General features: G+C 39.7%; 1 protein-coding gene across 1 annotated transcript; it reads left to right on the forward strand.

The window, feature by feature from the left end:
• The first annotated feature begins 13,155 nt into the window (after nt 1-13,155).
• LOC148020615 (uncharacterized) lies at nt 13,156-15,505 on the forward strand. The gene is made up of 2 exons (XM_087698407.1): nt 13,156-13,514; nt 14,487-15,505. Exons 1-2 carry the CDS (start codon nt 13,395-13,397, stop codon nt 15,378-15,380), a joined length of 1,014 nt encoding a protein of 337 aa, XP_087554533.1. The 5' UTR covers nt 13,156-13,394; the 3' UTR covers nt 15,381-15,505.
• Nucleotides 15,506-18,625: the final 3,120 nt, after the last annotated feature.

Raw genomic sequence — 18,625 nt, forward strand, 5'->3', positions numbered from 1 at the left:
AGGCAGGACTGATCATATATGAACCTGAAAGCATTATTGGAAAGAGAGAGAAAGTTCTCAGAAATCGTACTCTCATTGAGTATCTCATTAAGTGGAAGAATTTGCCCATTGAAGAGTCTTCTTGGCAACCATCCACTTATGTCAGTAACTTTCCTTGGTTATTACAGGATGATATATGATGCAGTATGCAGTGACTGTGCAGAGACAGCTTGCTGTATGAAATTTCTACAGACAATAAAATTGTCCTGACTTCATCAAAATTTGATTTTAATGTTATGGGGTGATGCTTGGGAGTGTATACTTCGTTTCTACACCTCATACGCCTCATTTGGACCAATATATCAAAAGTTATGGCAGTTTTAGTGAATCAGCCCTGTTTGGACAGCAGCCAGTTTTCTCACAGTTTGGCATGCAAAAAGATCTTCTTTACATGGACAGTGCTTTCTTATCACTTGGAAGATGAATGGGCACGATTACTATCATCCTTAACTTGGATTTAGTCCATTACTTCTTGGTTTTGAGGACAAAACCATCTTCAGGACGGGATGGTTTGTCATGAAGGAAAATACAACATTAATATTTGCACCTTGGATTAATTCCAGCCTTTGTAAATTCAGCCCTAGCCTATGTGTACATGTGTGAACAGGCCTTAAGTTTGGAAAGGGAGTTAGAATAAAAGGGACTAGAGGCCAAAGGCAAGACATCTTTTGATCATTCAATAATCTTGGCTTTACCATCTTCTTGGAGTTAGCTTCTTCTTAGCCTATGAAGCACTCAGCCATGGCCGTCATGTATTCTGGAATTCCCAACCATTAATACATGATGAGGATGTCTTGGTGCAATAGATTTGTTAATTCTTTGTTGTAGCTTAGTTAATTTTCAATTTCAGTTAGATTTCATTCCATGGTTAATTGCTTTCTTACAGTCCAATCCTAGTCTTGGTCCGCGATTGGAGTTGGTTCGACTGTCTGATGGCGGTTTGATCGGACGGGTGGGTCCGAGTCTAAAAATGGATCCTACTGCCACGTGGTAGGGTCCGACTGGTAGAGTCGAATGGTCCAATTGCGTAGTTGGTCCGAGTCTAAGGTGGTGCGTCCGATCGGACCACAGGTGGTCCAACTCCGAGAGTCAGACAGTCCGAGTGTCTGATTCTGGGAATCAGACACCTACAGCTTGTTCCGACTGCGTTTGTTGCGGCGCAGTTGCGAGTGATGAATGCTACTTGTGGGGGTCCTGGTACAAGCTCCAACTTTCCATATCAAACAAGAACAACTCAGAGAAGGTCAAGGAATACCTGGAATGGCTGGGCGACAGTAAAACGATTGGATCGAACCCCTTCTGTACCTGCACTCACACACTCTCTCTCAAGCTCTCTCTCTCTTGATGTCTGACTGCAAAATGAGGCCTCCCTTGACCTTTTGAGCCTCTTATTGCCTTGCTCAAATCTCCTTCAACCTTATGGTTGCCCCTCTTGCACCCATCTACTCAAGATTTAGATTTTATGCCCCTTTCTCCCAGTTTTCAGCAGCAAAAAACCCTTCTGTTTTTCCTATTTCCTTGGTCCTAATCCTATCCAAGCGCAACAAAAATAAAAAACAGTGGCTAAGGTTGGTTTACCTACTTGCCTACTCAACAACAAACCAAAGTACTTACTTGCTCCGAAGATCAAACCACCTAAATATTCTATCTATCTTAAGCACCGGTTTGGGCTAAAAACCCTACCTCTATGCTCGATTCGAAGTGCATGGCCCTCAAGGCTTGATTCCATCGGTCCCGATAACATAACCAAAATAAAGGGAGCTACAAGCTCAACCCCCGAGACCTACGGACCGCTTATTGGTCAAGCATTTCAAGCTGAGCGGCCATGGCTACCTCTCACATAGCCGACCCGCCCTCCCTACCTATGGGGTGTAGTGAGCTTACCTCGATGCCCGATCAAGTACCCTCCTCTCCCGTGCATGCCGGTAGCTCCACGATCCTTGAGGCAAGCTCAAGCAACCTCAATCCCTCTCCAACAAGCTCCCCTCCATAGCCGTGTGAGATAAGAAAAGAGTAGAGAAGAGAAGAAGATGAAGAGAGGAGATGGGGAGCTTCCTCTCCTCGGTCCCTCACTCTCACACACTCACTCCCTCATGCTCACTCACTCCCTCTCTCAAGCACAAGTAAGAAGGCAAGAAGAAGAGAAGAAGCTTTTTGCCACACACACAAGAATGAGCTTATCATTCACTTTTCAAGTTTATATACATGCCCTACTTCCCATTGGTGGTCATCCTCAATTTTTACATGGCCGGCCATGGCCTAGGCCCTTTTTCTCCATTCTTTCACTTCCTAGCTAGTCCTACCGCCCTTCTAAGTTTACAATTTGCACAGGAGGGATCATGGTGCTCTTTTACAAGGATTTGAGAGCACCTTTGCATTTAAAGGGTGCGCTTTCTTGCTTTTAACTCCTCCAGACTTCGGTGGCTGTGCCTTGGACTTTTGGCGGTTGTTCCCATTTTTTTCGGACTTATTGCCATTGCTTCTGCTTGCTCATGCTCTCACTCTACCTTCTCCCTTCAACTGGTATCAAAGCCCTTAACTGAGAAGATTCATCAACTTGACTTCAGCCTAGATTTGAAAAGCTTTAACACTTCACTCATGGCAACCATGGCTTCAACTTGAAGAGGTGCTTAAGCATTGATGCTCCTCTTCTTCTCGACCTTCTTGCACTTGTGTTAGGGCTTCCTTAGGCTTGCTTGAGAACTTCAGAGTGCCCCTGTAGAGCTTTAGGATGTTTAGTATTGGTAGTAGCAACTAGGATAGCAAGTAGTGTGATTGTGCCTACAGCCATGTTGTCCCATTCCTAATTAGATTTGGCATCTCCTCCAGCTCCTATGACCTCTAAACTAACTTGGTAATCATCCTAAAGCTCCCTTGCATTGGCATTGTGATTCTTGGACATAGTTTGAGCTCCCCAACCACTATCATCTACTATAAACAGTATTAGACTTGGTGGTATGCATCAATAACATTGTTCTACTAGAGATTGTAGCTCATGCCTTGACTCTACTGATGCTCGTATAGTCATAAGTTGATGTCAGACCATTGTGGGATATATTGAGGTGATGCTTGGATTGTTTGCACTTGCATTGGATCATCTCTTTGACAAATTTTTACTACTATAATGCAGTTAACTAGCATGCTATTTTGATAACCAAAGCTTTATGCCTCTTATGTCTTGATGTCATTCAACTCTACTCCTTGGTTCCAATGATTCTTAGTGTTGAGATACGCTTAAATGTTCTTATGGTTTGCCTTGGAAATCAACTTTAAGCTTGGTTATATGTATTGGAGCATTGGCCTTATGCTTTGGGTACTTCAGAGATTCTATTTTACGAGCTTGAAGATTGGCTATATGTATTGCTCCCGGATGTATGGTCTTGATGCATCTTGGCTTTTGGATACTTATGTACTTCATGTATTGAGCTTGAGTGCTCATCTATCTTTTGATTTTCCTTCAATGGGACCTACTTGACACTTGGATCATCACATTGAGCTTTGGACTTCTGTAATTGAGCTTGAGCTTACTTCATTGGGACAATGGGGCTTTCATATGATGTATATGCTCTCTAGATGCTACTTGGATTCAATTACTTGCCTAGTGGGCTGATTTGATTCTTACTTTGGACCTAGCACCTATCTATATCAATCTGTTGTCAATGATGTATCCACCTTGCTGGGCTATGTATTAAGCTTCATTACCCTTGCTTAGCTAGTTGTGCATTTGGAAATTCTCTTCAACTATTATTGAAACCTACTATATGCATGATGTTTATGCCCATTGGATGTACCTTCTCTTTGACACATTGAGTTTGATAGTTCTTGGTACCAGCTAATTGCTTGTACATATCCCATTTGTTATAGGATATACCTCATAGTTGGAGCTTGGATTTTTTGGATCGCTTGCCCACACTTGGTTTTGGATTTATTGTTGTATTTATTTCACCATGCTATAATTACAATTTTTAGCATTGTTTATGAGAGAAAATGCTTTGTCTTGACAACTCGTTGGTTGCAATTAGTGAACAACTCACTATTTTGGTAGTTTCTCTTGCTTAGCCCTTGCATTAGTTGTAATTTTGGGGTTGATTTGTAGTAATTTACAGCAACCCATCTTCTTATACTATGCTTTCATTTCTTGGCATGATGGCTGGTGTATCAAACGATAATGCTATATTTAACATTGACAAATTGGATGTCACTAATTACAACTATTAGAAGGCATAGACATGGTAAGTTTTAGTCTAGAAATTATAGATTAAGCCATTGAGACACAAGGGTGTAAAGCCTGAACCCTTTGTGACAAAGGATTGGGTTGAATTGGATGAGTTATGCAAATTTACAATCATTTTTCACTCTCTAAGTAGATCTTCTATAATGTTGTCTTTGAAGGGCAGACCACTTGGTAATTATGGGAGAAGATATGTGATATCTATGTCAAGCAAAGCCGTGCCTTTAAGATATATTTGCTGAAGTAACTTATGGACCTTTGTATGGAGAGTACTTTCATGTCTACCCACTTAAATGAGTTTCATTCCATTTTCAGCCACTTATCGTACTGTGATGTGTGCAAATGTTTGTTGATTTGAAATTGCAAGATGTAGAGGGTGCATTATTGAGTGAAGAGGTTAACAAAAAGAATGTTGATGCTTCTCGTAGCTCTCATGCTTTGACAGCTAGAGGGAATAATGCTAAGAGTAGTAATGAATGCCATGGGAGAGACTCTCATAAGTCTTGTTCTCAATCACATGGACAGTCTCATAGTAAGTCTCATGGCCATAAGTTTGCATTGACTTGTCATTATTGTGGGAAGTAGGGTCATATTCGAATGTAGTGCCATAAAATGTGTGATGACAAGTGCAAGGACAAGGAAAAGGGTAAAGCATAGGAAAAAAATAATGATTGTAGCATTGTCCCCAGTAAGGCTAGCATCAAGATTGAAAATATTAATGTCATCTAGATTGATTTTGATGATGATTACATACTTACAACTTATTCTCTTGATGTTTCACAATTAATTGGTGCCTCGTCCACCGATTCTTAATGTTGGCTGATTGATTCAGGGGATTCATTTCATGTTTTCCCTCGTCGAGAGTGGCTCCACTCCTATCATAGCATGACAATATGTCAAATTGGTTGGCATTTGATATTGTTGGTACTGGAGATATACATTTGCAATTTGCTTCAAGCAATATCTTTATTGTGCATGATGTATGGCATGTTCTAATTTTGACTAAAAGCCTACGCTCTGCTAGATAGTTGGATGATGCAGGTTACTTTGTATACTTTGGGGATTCTTCTTGGAAGCTGACCCAAGGGAATCTTGTCGTGGAACAAGGTGCCAAGTCCAACACTCTTTATCCCTTACTTGTATCTGGTACTATCGATCATGTTTTGATAGTGGCTGCATTACTGCATATATTGTTATGGTATCCCTTGGGCACATGTCATTAAAGGGAATGAAAATGCCCACCTGTTTGTAGTATCTTCCATCCCTTGACTATAAATGTTTTGATTCTTGTGATCATTATTTTTATTGGAGGTAGACATGTAGTTTGCATAAGAAGTTTGGCATGATGTGCATGGGTGAGCCTCTGGCTATTGTTCATTCTGATGTCTATGAACCTATGCCTTGCAAGTTGTTAAGTGGTGCGAAGTATTTCCTTACTTTCATTTATGATTATTTATATAAGGTATGGGCATATCCCAAAGATCGGATATATCGAAAGTATTAGCTATGTTTTAGTATTGGCTTGCTTTGTTGAAAATTAATATGCATATATCCAGAGATGGCTATGATTTGATATTGGGGATGAGTATATATCTAAAGCCTTTGAGTAGTTTTATGATGAGAGGGGCATTAAGCTTCAGTTGACTACCCCATACACCCCATCTCATAATGGTATGGCTAAGTGCATGAACATGACAATTTAGGAGGGTGTCTGTAGTCTATATAGTATGCTTAGCCAGAGGGGCTAGACTTACCACAACACTTTTAGGCTGAGGTAGTTACTACTATTGTACATTTGATTAATAGATCCCTATCCATTGCTCTAAACTATTAGGTTGTAGAGGATGTATGGCTCAGAATGGTATGGCTAAGTGCATGAACATGACAATTCAGGAGAGAGTATGTAGTATGCTTAACTAGAGGGGCTAGACTTACGACAACACTTTTAGGCTAAGATAGTTACTACTATTGTACATTTGATTAATAGATCCCTATCCGTTGCTCTAAACTATTAGGTTGTAGAGGATGTATGGTTTGGAAAATCTCCATTACATGCTCATTTGCATGTCTTTGTTATGAGGCTTTTTGCCATGTTTCCAAGGATGAGCACAATATGCTGGATCCTAAGTAAAATGCATATTTCTTGGTTATGGGGATGCAGGTGAGATGGGCTATCACCTATGGGATCCATAGGCCTAGAAGGTCATTTGTAGCCATGATGTTGTTTTTCACGAGCAGAAAATATATAAGTAGCCTGAGAAGGTAGTTAAGGTAAATAGGGTGATATTTCAAGAGGAGCCTCCTATCACTATATAACTAGCTAGATAGCTTGCACTAGCTAATGCTCTAATGGCCCATGACCGTGATATTAGATAGGATGTATAGGCCCCGTAGCTTGTTTTAAGGTGGTCTACTAGTAGAGATAGATGTCATCCTGATTGGTTTGTGCCCTCCACGGGTTATGTTACAGTGACAGATGTTGGTAAGCCTCTTACCTATGGTGAGACCATGCATAGAGATAATAGTCACTCTTGGGAGAGGGCCATGTAGTCAAAGTATAACTCACTATAGGAAAACCATATGTGGGATTTGGTTCCTTTTCCTAGTAAGCGTGCTTTGCCATGCAAGTGGGTGTACAAGTTGAAGAGTACCCATGAATATCCCAAGTCAGCAGCATATAAGGCCATATTGGTTGCTAAGGGTTTTAAGTAGGAGCATGGTGTTGACTTCAATGAAGTCTTCTCTCTTGTAGTCAAGATGACTACCCTACACTTGGTATTGGCCTTAGTTGAGCAATTAGATTTGGACCTTTATCAACTGGATGTCAAGACGGCTTTCCTACATGGGGATTTGCATGATGAGATTTATATGTAGTACCCTAAGGGTTTTGAGGAAAAAGGTAGGGAACACCTAGTGTGCAAGTTGAGAAATAGCATTTATAGCCTTAAGCAAGTACCTAAGAAATGGTACCATGAGCTTAAAACTTTTATGCATTCACAAGGATATACCCATAATGATATGGATACATGTTTATACACAAAGAAGGCCGGTGACGATAGCTTATGATTTTAGTACTCTATGCAGATGATATGTTGATTGCTAGGAGTGCTCTTGATGAGCTAGATGTCTTGAAACATGAGCTCAAGAAGAGCTTTGAGATGAAAATCATGGGATATGCCTTGAATATTCTTGGGGCTCATTTACTCACTGCATTAGGAGTACATTTAGAATGTTCTTGAGCGGTTTCATGTGCATGATGTTAAGCTTATTGGTTATCCTTTGCCTTCTCATGTGAAGGTTAGTCAGCTTGATTGTCTGCAGCCTGATGAGCTAAAGGTTGAGATGGCCAAGATCCCTTACACATCCACATTGGGAAGCTTGATGTATGCCATGATTGCCACTTGTTCTAACATAGGCTATGTAGTGGGAGTTGTGGCATGCTATATAGCTACACTTGGCCAGTGGCATTGGAATGTTGTGAAGGGTATCATGAGGTACCTTAAGGGCACTGCAAATATGTGCATATAATATGATGGCCAAGATATAGGAGTCATGGAATACATTGACTTTGATTATGCAGAACATGCAAACAATAGGAAGTCTACCTTTGGCTATGTCTTCACCTCTAATGGAGGTGTTATTTCTCAGATGTCTATGGTGAAAAAATGCACGGCTCTATCTAATACACAGGTAGAGTATGTTGTAGAACTAAGGCTTGCAAGTATGAGGGACTCCTAATTGGAATGGGGCAAGTTCTCCATTTTCTGTGAGCTATTCTATTGGACTCGACTATTGATCAATCATATTTTGGATCGCATCTAGCATGTTGGTAGCTTGTTCTGGGACCACATCACAAGGGAGAGGGATGTGGTACTAGGGGCAAGGATGGACTTGAAAGAGATTAATATCATAGAGGTGTATTGGTCATAGACCAAATCAAATGGTCATGTTTAACTACCTCATGCTCCTTAGGTTTTGTCCATGATAGAGGAGTGCAAGGTGAAGCAAATTATTAAGTCCATTTGCACATCCACAAGTGTGATGCAGTCTCTTAGCATGACATTTATCAAGGATGATTGGCACAATATGTCTTAGGCATGTGTTTACCAAGATATTTAGATTAAGTGCTTCTTGTATTCAATCATTATAAATAATGTGATCCAAATATGACATTGCATATTACCCATCACAATCATGGTTTCTCTCACTCTAGATATACATTATTTACAAGTTGTTGGACTTAATGTAGTGCATCTAACAGAAAGAGATAAAGACATCCTCAATTCAATTGGCAAGGTAGGGGGTAGTGGAGATGGTTTTTCTTTTTGAAATGCTTACCCACGAGCATGCATTTGGTGTCCATATGCTCAGACATTTTGGTCTCCAAAAGGCATAACAATTGGTCTAGACTAGCTATAGAGAGTGGATTTAGTACTCTTCATTCTAATGGGGTGCTATGGAGGATGAGTCCAATGGTTATTACAAAGACACACATGCTATGACCCCTCCATCACTTTGGTCTCCTCACTCTAGTGTGGTGGTGCAAAGGGTGGTTATGACAGGTGTTGTAGAGACACATATGTTTTGATTGCTCATTGCACTGGTACCCCTAGCTAGCTCTAGTTGGGGAGTAGGGAAAGTGGATTTGGTGTAGGTAACTTTAGTACATGTATCTAAAAAGGGTGCTATGGAGATAGAGATGTTGTGATCCCTTCTCAACATCACCTCATTAACCATGCCCATTGAAACTCACTCCCCCAAGATGCTTGGATTCGCCCAGCCTTCTCTAGATGTCAAGTGTGAAGGGTGGTTGTGGTAGGTGCTCTAGAGACATAGATGTTGTTGATTGCTCGTTGCATTGATACTCCTCGTCTAGGTGCTAGGGAAGGTGGATTTGGTGTAGGTAACTCTAGTACATGTAGCTCAGAAGGGTGCTATGGAGACACAGATGTCGTGATCCCTTCTCAACATCACTTTATTAGCCATGCCCATTAACACTCACTCACCTAGGATGCCCAAATTCACCCAGCCTTCTGTAGATGCCATTGCTTATGATACACCTGTTGTGTAAAGCACTCTTGCATAGGCCCCATATGGTACTCCTAGATTCGCTAGATCACATATGAGATTGCTACCATTGATGATACTAGAGTGATTGTCAAAAAATAGATGAGGGGAAGAGGGGTTATGTTACACATCCATGAGTTGTGCTAGTAAGTGTTCCAACGCAATATCATAGAGGTCTAGAGTGATCTATCTAGATCATTTGAGGAGTATGCCATTGAGAACTTGCATTGAGCGTTCTCTATTCCATCTATTGTCTCCTGATTCTCCATTAGGTGGATGATGGAATAGATACAAGACAACATGTCACACAAATAATGCATGTAGAGATTTGAAGGAGAAAAGAGGGAAGCTAAATTAGTTAGATTAAGAAGACTAGAGCAAGATCAAAGATGAGGCCATTTCCACTCCATAGAGATGGAAGCAATAGAGAGACACGATAAGGGCATGCCTGGAGGCCACGAACCAACGCATTACCTTGACAATGGCGACTAGCCCTCTATGTTGGAGGATCTTGTAAGTTCTCTTGTTTCAACATTAAAGATTTATCGATTCCATATTGCTTAAAGCACTAACATGGTTCTAATGTCATGTGCATGGAGAAAATCATGGCATGACCACCATTGTCGACAAGCTCTATGTGTGAGGTGGACGAGTATGAGATCATTGCTTGACACACTAGTAAATTAGTTGTCAACATGTAGTATCTAACTTTGGATTATTGTTTGGTTGAGTGGAGACCCCTTTTGAGGAGCCATTGCATCACAACAAACTTTTGGATGGGTGAGTAGCAGTTGTGAGCAGTCTCCTACTATTTTTTAAAAGTTTGGCTACCTTGTGCACCCCTTTCATATTTGCTTTTTGCTTTGTTCTCTCCCCTCCACCATGTATATACTATGACTTTATTTCTTTTTGGGTGATCATCCCTTATATGTGATGATTAAATATTTATTGTACATATATTCAATGACATTGACATTATGTATAATTTGTGGTCTTATCTTTTTGTTTTATTGGAACCACAGTTATTTTGGACGATGATTGGGATCATGATTATGTATGTATTTTTTCATATTCACAGTGTATATATATAGGTTTTACAATGTTTAATCAATTACATTTCCTTTTATTTGTTGTATTGAAGTGTTTGCAATATGTTAAATAGTCTCATACTTTTGGCTAGTCTCTAAAAATCACTTAATTAGGGTAGTTTGTTACATTGATGGCAAATTCTGGTTGCCATATCCAATGTAGCTAGATGAATGCAGCCCTACCACCCATTTTTTAAAATTACAATGTTCGCATTAGTCTTAGTATTTTTCTTGCAACCATTGCTATTTAGTGTCGTTATTTTTCACACAACCATTGGTAAAACCATCTCTATAAGTGCCAATATATGTTAATGTTTACTACGATGCTTATACTGATGATTTTCTACCAAAGGTAATAGGAACGACAAGGGGCTCCCCCCCAAATCAATTGCATCATTATAGGGGTTGGTATATCCCCTATATGTTGTAGTATTGGATTGCATTTGCATAAATCTTCCTTGGCAAAATATTATTGAGGGGACAACCTATTGCCCCTAGTAGACCAGTTTCTCATGTGTCTATCAAACCCAATTTCTAATACATTTTGGTAGGCTCTTGTGGTTTTCATCATGTTGTAAAGAAGAAGGATAAGTCAGAGTGGTTGAGAAGTTGAAAGAAAAGATGAGCATATATGCTTTGTTGTAGGGATAAGAGCAAAAAGTTGAAGGGGCTAATAATATGGATTCAATTACCATGAAGGTGAATTGAAGATGATGGTAAGGGCATTCGTTCCCTTAGAGAGTTCCAACGCCATATTTCCTTTCATGGTGTGCAAAGGCTCCCTTCATCATAGCTAAATTTTTGGAGATTTTCCATTTACCCTTGGTGCTCGTGCTGGTAACTTTTAAAGTGATGACTATAGTATTTGGGGGGTTTTTCAAAGTTTTGAAGGTAGTTACTAGCCTATTTCTTCATTGGCTTCTTGTATTTGAGCAAAAAAAAGCTGAAAGCTACCATGTGAATTGAGTTTTTTGCCTTCTTTTCATGCTTCTTATGTCAAAAATATTTTCATGAAGATTAGGTTGAATGATAAATTGCTATAGAACGAGGAGATTAAGATGTATATTTATAACAATAGTAAATGTTATTGCTTGTCAACTAGATGACGAGCTCAATTCTCCATAATGGCAAATATTTGTGGAGGTCTCTCATGTTCATGGAGCAATGGGAAAAGAGATGCACTAAAATGATATACATGGAGAATGTTGCATATATCACTACTATCAAAACCCTATACTTACTCTAACCTCAAACTTACTTCAACAATGCCCTATACTTCCTTGTAATTCGCCATAGCTCTCACATTGGTGCGTCATATATCCATGTCATCGAGGTTGCTTAGTAGGCTAAGTACTATGCACTTTGATCCAAATTTCTCATGAGGTTAGAACCTAGTCATTCTAGTTGTTTGTACTAGTGTAATGATGATGTACTCTCTCCTCACTTAAGCAAGGTAATGAGTTACTCTCGATACTCTAATCAAATAATAAAACCCTTAATGCTCCAATTCATCCATGTGCTCAAGCTATTTAAATCCCAACATGTAATGGAGATGGGATGCCAATGGGGCAATGCAACCTATCTCTCAATGCTTCAAGGCCTTTAAGAGCTTAAGCTCTCACCCATCTAAATCCAAGTAAGTGATTAAGAGATATGATGTAGAAAAGTAACATATGAACTTAAAGCAAGAAAGGAAATGTGCTCCTCATTTGACAACATAGGTGAGGATCTAGTGAGGGGAATGAAAGAAGTAAGAGTGCGGGAGAGCCCTCAAGCTCAATGTAGATCAAAGAGCATTAGGTATGCTCAATGTGCCACCCTCGAAAGTGCCACTCCTAATCCATGTTGCTCACTGTTGTAAAGCCCCCATTATGAGGAGAAGCCATGTGTGAGCTCGAAATTTGGTGGGATCTTGACTTTTATGCCAGATCGCATCCATGTGAGTGGATAATTAAAATGTGACATTTGTGGATCTATCCTTTGTGTTAGATAGAGTAGTTAAATTGGTTGCAACTCGATATACACTCTATTGAGTTGTGAGTGTGTGAGTTATCATGGACCCTTATTTTGGATCCTAGGTTTCCCCCCTTGGTGGGGGTTCAGGAGCGAGTGCCCTTGACTTGACAATGAAGGGAATATTCTATGAAATATTCCATGGCTGGCTAGTGGAGGTTATTGGTTAAGGTGATTTGACCATCTTTGTGGGCTATAAAAGGGAGACCCCCCCTCAAAACCACGATTATCTATATTTCATTGAGTTGAAGTTCTTCTAGCTAAGGTTAAAGCTCCTCATCGAGCATCTATTTAGATTTCCATCTAAGCTTCACAGTGGATGTGCATGGGTGGACACAAGCATCTTTGTATTAGTCTATTGCAATTGAAGAAATCTTATTCTCTAACTTGCAATTCACTCTATATTCATTGTTTAAATTTTTTACTTCGCACTATGTAACTTTAATCGAGAGGAGAGTTGAAACTAAAATGTAGCATTTCTTGAATGATCAAACCTTTGAAGGGGCTAAAATGTGGATGACACATTATTGATTGATTGCCAATAAAATGTTAGTCTTTGACACTATTTATGTCGGGAAAGGGGCTCTTTTCCCTTGTTTTTTTCCCTACAGTATCCAACATCATGAGCTTCTACTCGAGATGCACTGCATATCTAACTAATCGTTGGGGTTGCCGATCGCCACCTCGGGGCACCAACCTTATGCCCCCAAAGGCGCCTAGCTAGGTATGGAGACACTTCCTTGCAGAAGCATGTGATGCTATCGTAATCTACAATGTGGGAATTTTATTAGTTCCATTAGGCCAAAAAAAAGGGGAAGAGAAATTCAATCCAAGATACTCGAAAGAAAGACCATCCTATCTATCATCCTTGAGCGTTAAAATCTGACGCACAGAGAGAGGGAGAGGGGGGAGGAGCAGGCAGGGCTGCGAACTGTGTATAGACACCACTTCTTGCCATGGCGCTTCTTCACGTGCACCCCCAGAACGGGCTCTCTTCTGCTACCGGCCTCTATCTGACTTCTTCTCCGACCTCGAAGAGCCTTCGCAGGCCATCATTCGTGAGCTGTCCAAAGAAGGTTAGCCACTCAGTTCACCTTGACGAAATGTGTTTTCTCCTTGTCTAGCAACATAATGAACCAGGAAATCCCAGATTGCTAGAGAAATGATGTCGATTCTCGCATTGAAATCCTTTTGTCTAGTCACTCATTACCCTGCAGAACCTTAACTTGTTTCACAAATGTACCTGCATAATCGCCGGAGAAAGCTTAATTTTTTTCTTTTTCTCCCCTGTGTTTGGGCCACATTCACAGTCTGTTGTCGGCCGCGGTAATACATGTACAGAGGGCCAATAGTCTGCTTGGGCACAGGGGTTCAGACATCCGATGACATTGGAGGTTAGCTTGTGCTGGTCTTACCGGTCATTGCAAATATGGGTACTGAAAAATGAGAGTTTTAACAGGCACTGGTCGTGCCTAATTGTGCGATTTGTTTGCATCATCTTTTTCTGCATGTCAAAGCTGGTTTCAGCTTATCCTAATGTGTCAAGCCCTATAATTTTAGGTGTATGTGAATTCCAAAAAATGTTCTGTCTATAATGGAATCAAGTTAGATCGATTGCTCTTAGAAGTGCTTCTTTCTAGTGAATATAGGCATACATATTTTCACTGTACAAGGTGGTCTAATAGATAGGGGCAATTCACAAAGTTAATGTAAACTGTAGATAGCAGGTGCAAATTTTCTGCAGTGTGAGCTCTATTCTATAGTCACAGTTTTAGCTTTGATAAATTGCAAGTCATGTGTAGCAATACGAACCTTTCAGCGAACTCTCCTGCTTTACTGCAAGTCGAGACTTTGAGTTCTCATCTACACACTCACAATATTTGAGTCTCATCACCAAAATGCTAACCTTAGTGTAATGGATCAGTGGACACTCTTGTGCCCTTTACTACATACTTACAATATCATATAATTGCACATTTTGAATGCTGTGAGGCATTTGAAACTGTGCTGAAACTTTTTGAATTGATTTTGAGTTGAAGCATTTGCAGATTGCAGGTTTGTGCATGCATGGGAATAGGCTGATTGTGCTTTCAGTGAGCACTGTGGAGCCTCTTCGGAGGCCATACCTACCTCCAGACAGTCTTGTCAGCAGTAAACCTTCTACTCTGATCAGTGAAAGGGTGTTTTCTGTAGAAAATTTTCCTGGAAGGAAGATGACCTTTAAGTATGCAAAGCAGCCTTCTTCAGACTTCTGCACTTTTATCGAGAACACTCCAAAGCTGGAAACAGTTGCCTTTTTTAGAGACATAGTTGGTCTATTAGAGAGATATTACTACTTGAGAGACTTCCATTTGAAGATTAGAGATGGTTATGGAGGTTTTCGAGTTGTTGTGCATTATGGGGAAGACAGATTTGGGCCAGAACCATTAGCCCCAGAAGCATGCATAGCTTGTTTTCCAAATATACCACTGTACCCTGAGCAGGATCTCGAAATGAAATCAAAGGAGTGTATATTGGAAGAATTTTCAGATCAGACACATGTTGTTTGCAGATTAGATGCTAAAGGGAGATCAGGTTTTGCCATTGCTCCAGTGAGACATGTGGAGAGAATGACAGAACTCAATGATGATGAGGTCTTTGCATTATGGAGCTCAGCAGTGAGAGTGCTTAGGCATGCAAAGCTCCCTTTTATCAGCATGATTTTGAACCATGGCCTGTATCGAACTGTGGATCATCTGCTGCTCAAGGTCTGGGTGGAGAATGATTTATATCAAGATTACACAATGAGTTGGAGTGAAGAGAGGAAAGAGATGTGGAAGCGGCTGCAAATACTGGCCATGAATCGCCCCAAAAAGCAGCAACTATGCCTCTTCCATGCAAGAAATAAGTGCTGCAGACATGGTGATTACTGTAGCTATCTCCATATAGAACAATCATTGTAAATTTGGCACTTACAAGACATATTCTGAGATGATGGGATACTAAGATGTGGATCTTGTTAAAGTTGTCACTGCTTTGAGTGTCAGCAGAGTGAAGCAATGGTTACCAGTCTGACTATTTTCTACCAGTTGTGATTGCTTCAAAGTGTACGCATGGTAGTGTAGCTCGGTGCTGTTTCTTGTTTATTGGCACTGTGGCTACATCTGGGACTTAAAACTTTTTCTTATGGTGACTTGTAAATAGGAGCGATTTGGTATCAAACACAGGCAAAGGATGTTGTATTTGAACGTGAGAATCCTCTGGTGACTTTTTCTTGATAAGGATCGGATTTTAAGGAGGAACTTGAAATTGCTTCTGGTTGACTGCAAGAATTCAAGTATTTGAATGACTTTGCAGCATTGTCCATTTCAAGTACATGCCCAAGTCCCAGAAGAATGGGGCGCTTGAAACTGTTGGCATGAAGGTTTGGGACTATTACATGGTTTGTGTGACTCGTTGTATTGATATACCTATATTTTGAAGTTTATACTTTGATTCACAGCACTTAGCTAGCTTTTTGAGCAACAAAACTGTTTTTGATGTTTTATTGTGTGTGCACGTGTGCATGTGTGTGTACATGTGGATGTGTGGAACAAGAAGTGGTACGTGGCTGAACTGGCTGGAATATATTAATCCACTTTCCAGTTTGAACATGAGCATCTTGTGGCAGTGGATTTGTCTTACTAGTTTACACATTATAAGGTATATAGTGTTTTCTATATTTCTGACCTGTGCCTAGCATGACTGGCTATTTGTAGACATCGTGTGCAAATGGAGGGCAACTAACACAGAGGATGCTGCAGCAGAGAAAAATTGGATTATGTATAGATATGCATTCTGGCCATTGAGGCTTGAGAAGCCAATGTGTACTTCTAAACTTGCACTGCAAATCGATTGCTTAATGGGCATAAATTTTCTAAATGAGCAGTTCTACATCCTGTGGGAACATGTTTCTGCAGCAGTAATGCACTGAATGTTTGAGTGATGAAAAATCATTATTGGAGGAATGGTAGTCTGATGTTTTGAGGGAACATGTATTTGAAATGTTAACAGTTACAGAAAGGATTTTATGGTGCTCATTAGGAGTGTGGACACGCTTCACTCTATGATTTGTTCTGCAAATGGTTCTTATTGCCGTTACCGATCACAGCAGAAATTCGTGATACTTTTTAGTTGGTCATCGCAGCATCCATTTTTAAATGTGAAGTTTATTTCGAGGCCACATATGGTAACCAAGCAAAGAAAAATTAGTTAATATAAAAGAAAACAGTGAGCCTATAAGGACTACATGAAAGCATCAACGAAAGCCAAAAATTGTCGTAAAAGCATTGATCTTGTATTAAGAGGGTTCATGGCAAAGCATCAATGCTAGCAAAGAGATTTCAATAAATAGAAATTGCTGCCATTGCAATGCTCTTCATTGACTATGGTTTTGAAGCATGAGATGGTGGTTTTTCCCTAGGGAGAGTGTGGGGATTATCATTTGAAAGGAATAATGAGATGACATATTTTAAGAGTGTGTGACCATTTTTGATGTTGACATGGTGTGAGACTAAAGCATTTACAATGAAAGAAAGGAGAAGATTGTCATGTGATTCCTCCAACACCAAGAATGTCAGGTTCATGATGTAGGATGATGTAGCACATTCATCAATGAGGGATATCATGACCCTCCTCTTTTGTCTTAGTTTGAGAGATTTTTGCCACCTTTAACCATATTTAGTGTATGGGAGAGTTTTGATTATATTCATAGAGGAGTGTATTATATTTATATGTTGTCAACTAACTATGTCAAAAGCTAGTTTGTCCTATTGGAAACTCATAATTTTGTTGGTTTATCAATTACGTTGTGGAATTGCACAGACATTTGACTTTACATTTTGATGATAGCTTTGCAACAATCAGAACTCTCCCATATAACCATTGAATAAATTCATACATCTACACAATGTGAAATAGGCAAACTTGCACTAGTGAGTACAATTGTTCTTTGAAATAAACAAGTGTGACTTTCTAGGGTAACATGAAAACACCAAAGAAAAACCTCCCACTCAAACAAGCTATTAAAAGAAAAGTGGGTAAGGCTCTTACACATTGTTAGCTTCCATGTGGCAAGTAGTATGTTGAGATTGATAGATGATTCAAAAGTCAGATGATCTAGTGCTAGAAACTCATCCACAATATTAAAAATTTTCCAAAATGTGTAGCACACACCCTCTCTTAAAAACATTGTTATGGACATTCACACAATGAGAGCCACTCTCACTTCAATCCTCTTGCCTAACCTTGCAAAATGGTCCAATATGTAGACCATATAAAGTGCATGCTAATCATGCATAAGTGAAGGTGCTCACATAGTCTCTTTTGTCGTTTACTTGTGTGATTAGATTCATAATGTATTGCCTTTTGAGGAGCTCCACAAACTATTTCTTAGCATAAATAACATATCTATCAGCATGAGCAAGACAACAAATGCTATTGCCCATGGTATTGTGATCAATTCCACAAATAGAAGATAAAAGGCAAGCAAGAAAGACTAGTTGGAGTATAGAGGGATTGCTTTGTGCTACTCTGTTAGTTCTCATACGATGTGCATTGTTTGATAATGCTTCTATTGGGCTCTTAAAATGTTTAGGTGACAAGGAATATCAAGCAAATTGCATTCATCTAAACTTTTGCTTGGTGTTAGTATAATTCTAATCATTTCCTATTGTAAGAAATAGGGAATGTTGTGATCTTTGACCTAAAAATTTGAAAAGTTGGCTTATTTTATCGAATTTGTCAACAATTTCCATGTAGCACATTTGAAAAGCGATAAGTGAACTTGAAAACTCTAAATTTGCCATCTTAATGTAGAAAGGTCAGGAGCTTTAGAAATTTCAAATGTAGAAAAGCAATGGGATAAGTTGAAAATGTCATTGTACACAACTCATGTGTTCTCATGTTGGGGAATCTAAGATATAGTTTCAACATAGATGGATGTCCGCAGTTCACATAGTTTCAATAGGATTAAGGATATGGCTCACTTTTGCTCGGCTATTGAGGGTCCTATCCTTTCAAAAGCTAAGATTATATTTGGTTGGAGGATACAACACACACAAAAGTATAGCATTCTTAAGTTCTTTTAAAGACAATGTATCGTTATGAGCTTTAAAACTCATTGTAGGGGGACCATGCTATAACAATTGGCCCAACCACTGACATTTTG

This window comes from Lygodium microphyllum, chromosome 18 (genome assembly GCF_053477565.2).
Source record: "Lygodium microphyllum isolate KBCC chromosome 18, Lygodium_microphyllum_v1.1.10, whole genome shotgun sequence".
Lineage (NCBI taxonomy): Eukaryota > Viridiplantae > Streptophyta > Polypodiopsida > Schizaeales > Lygodiaceae > Lygodium > Lygodium microphyllum.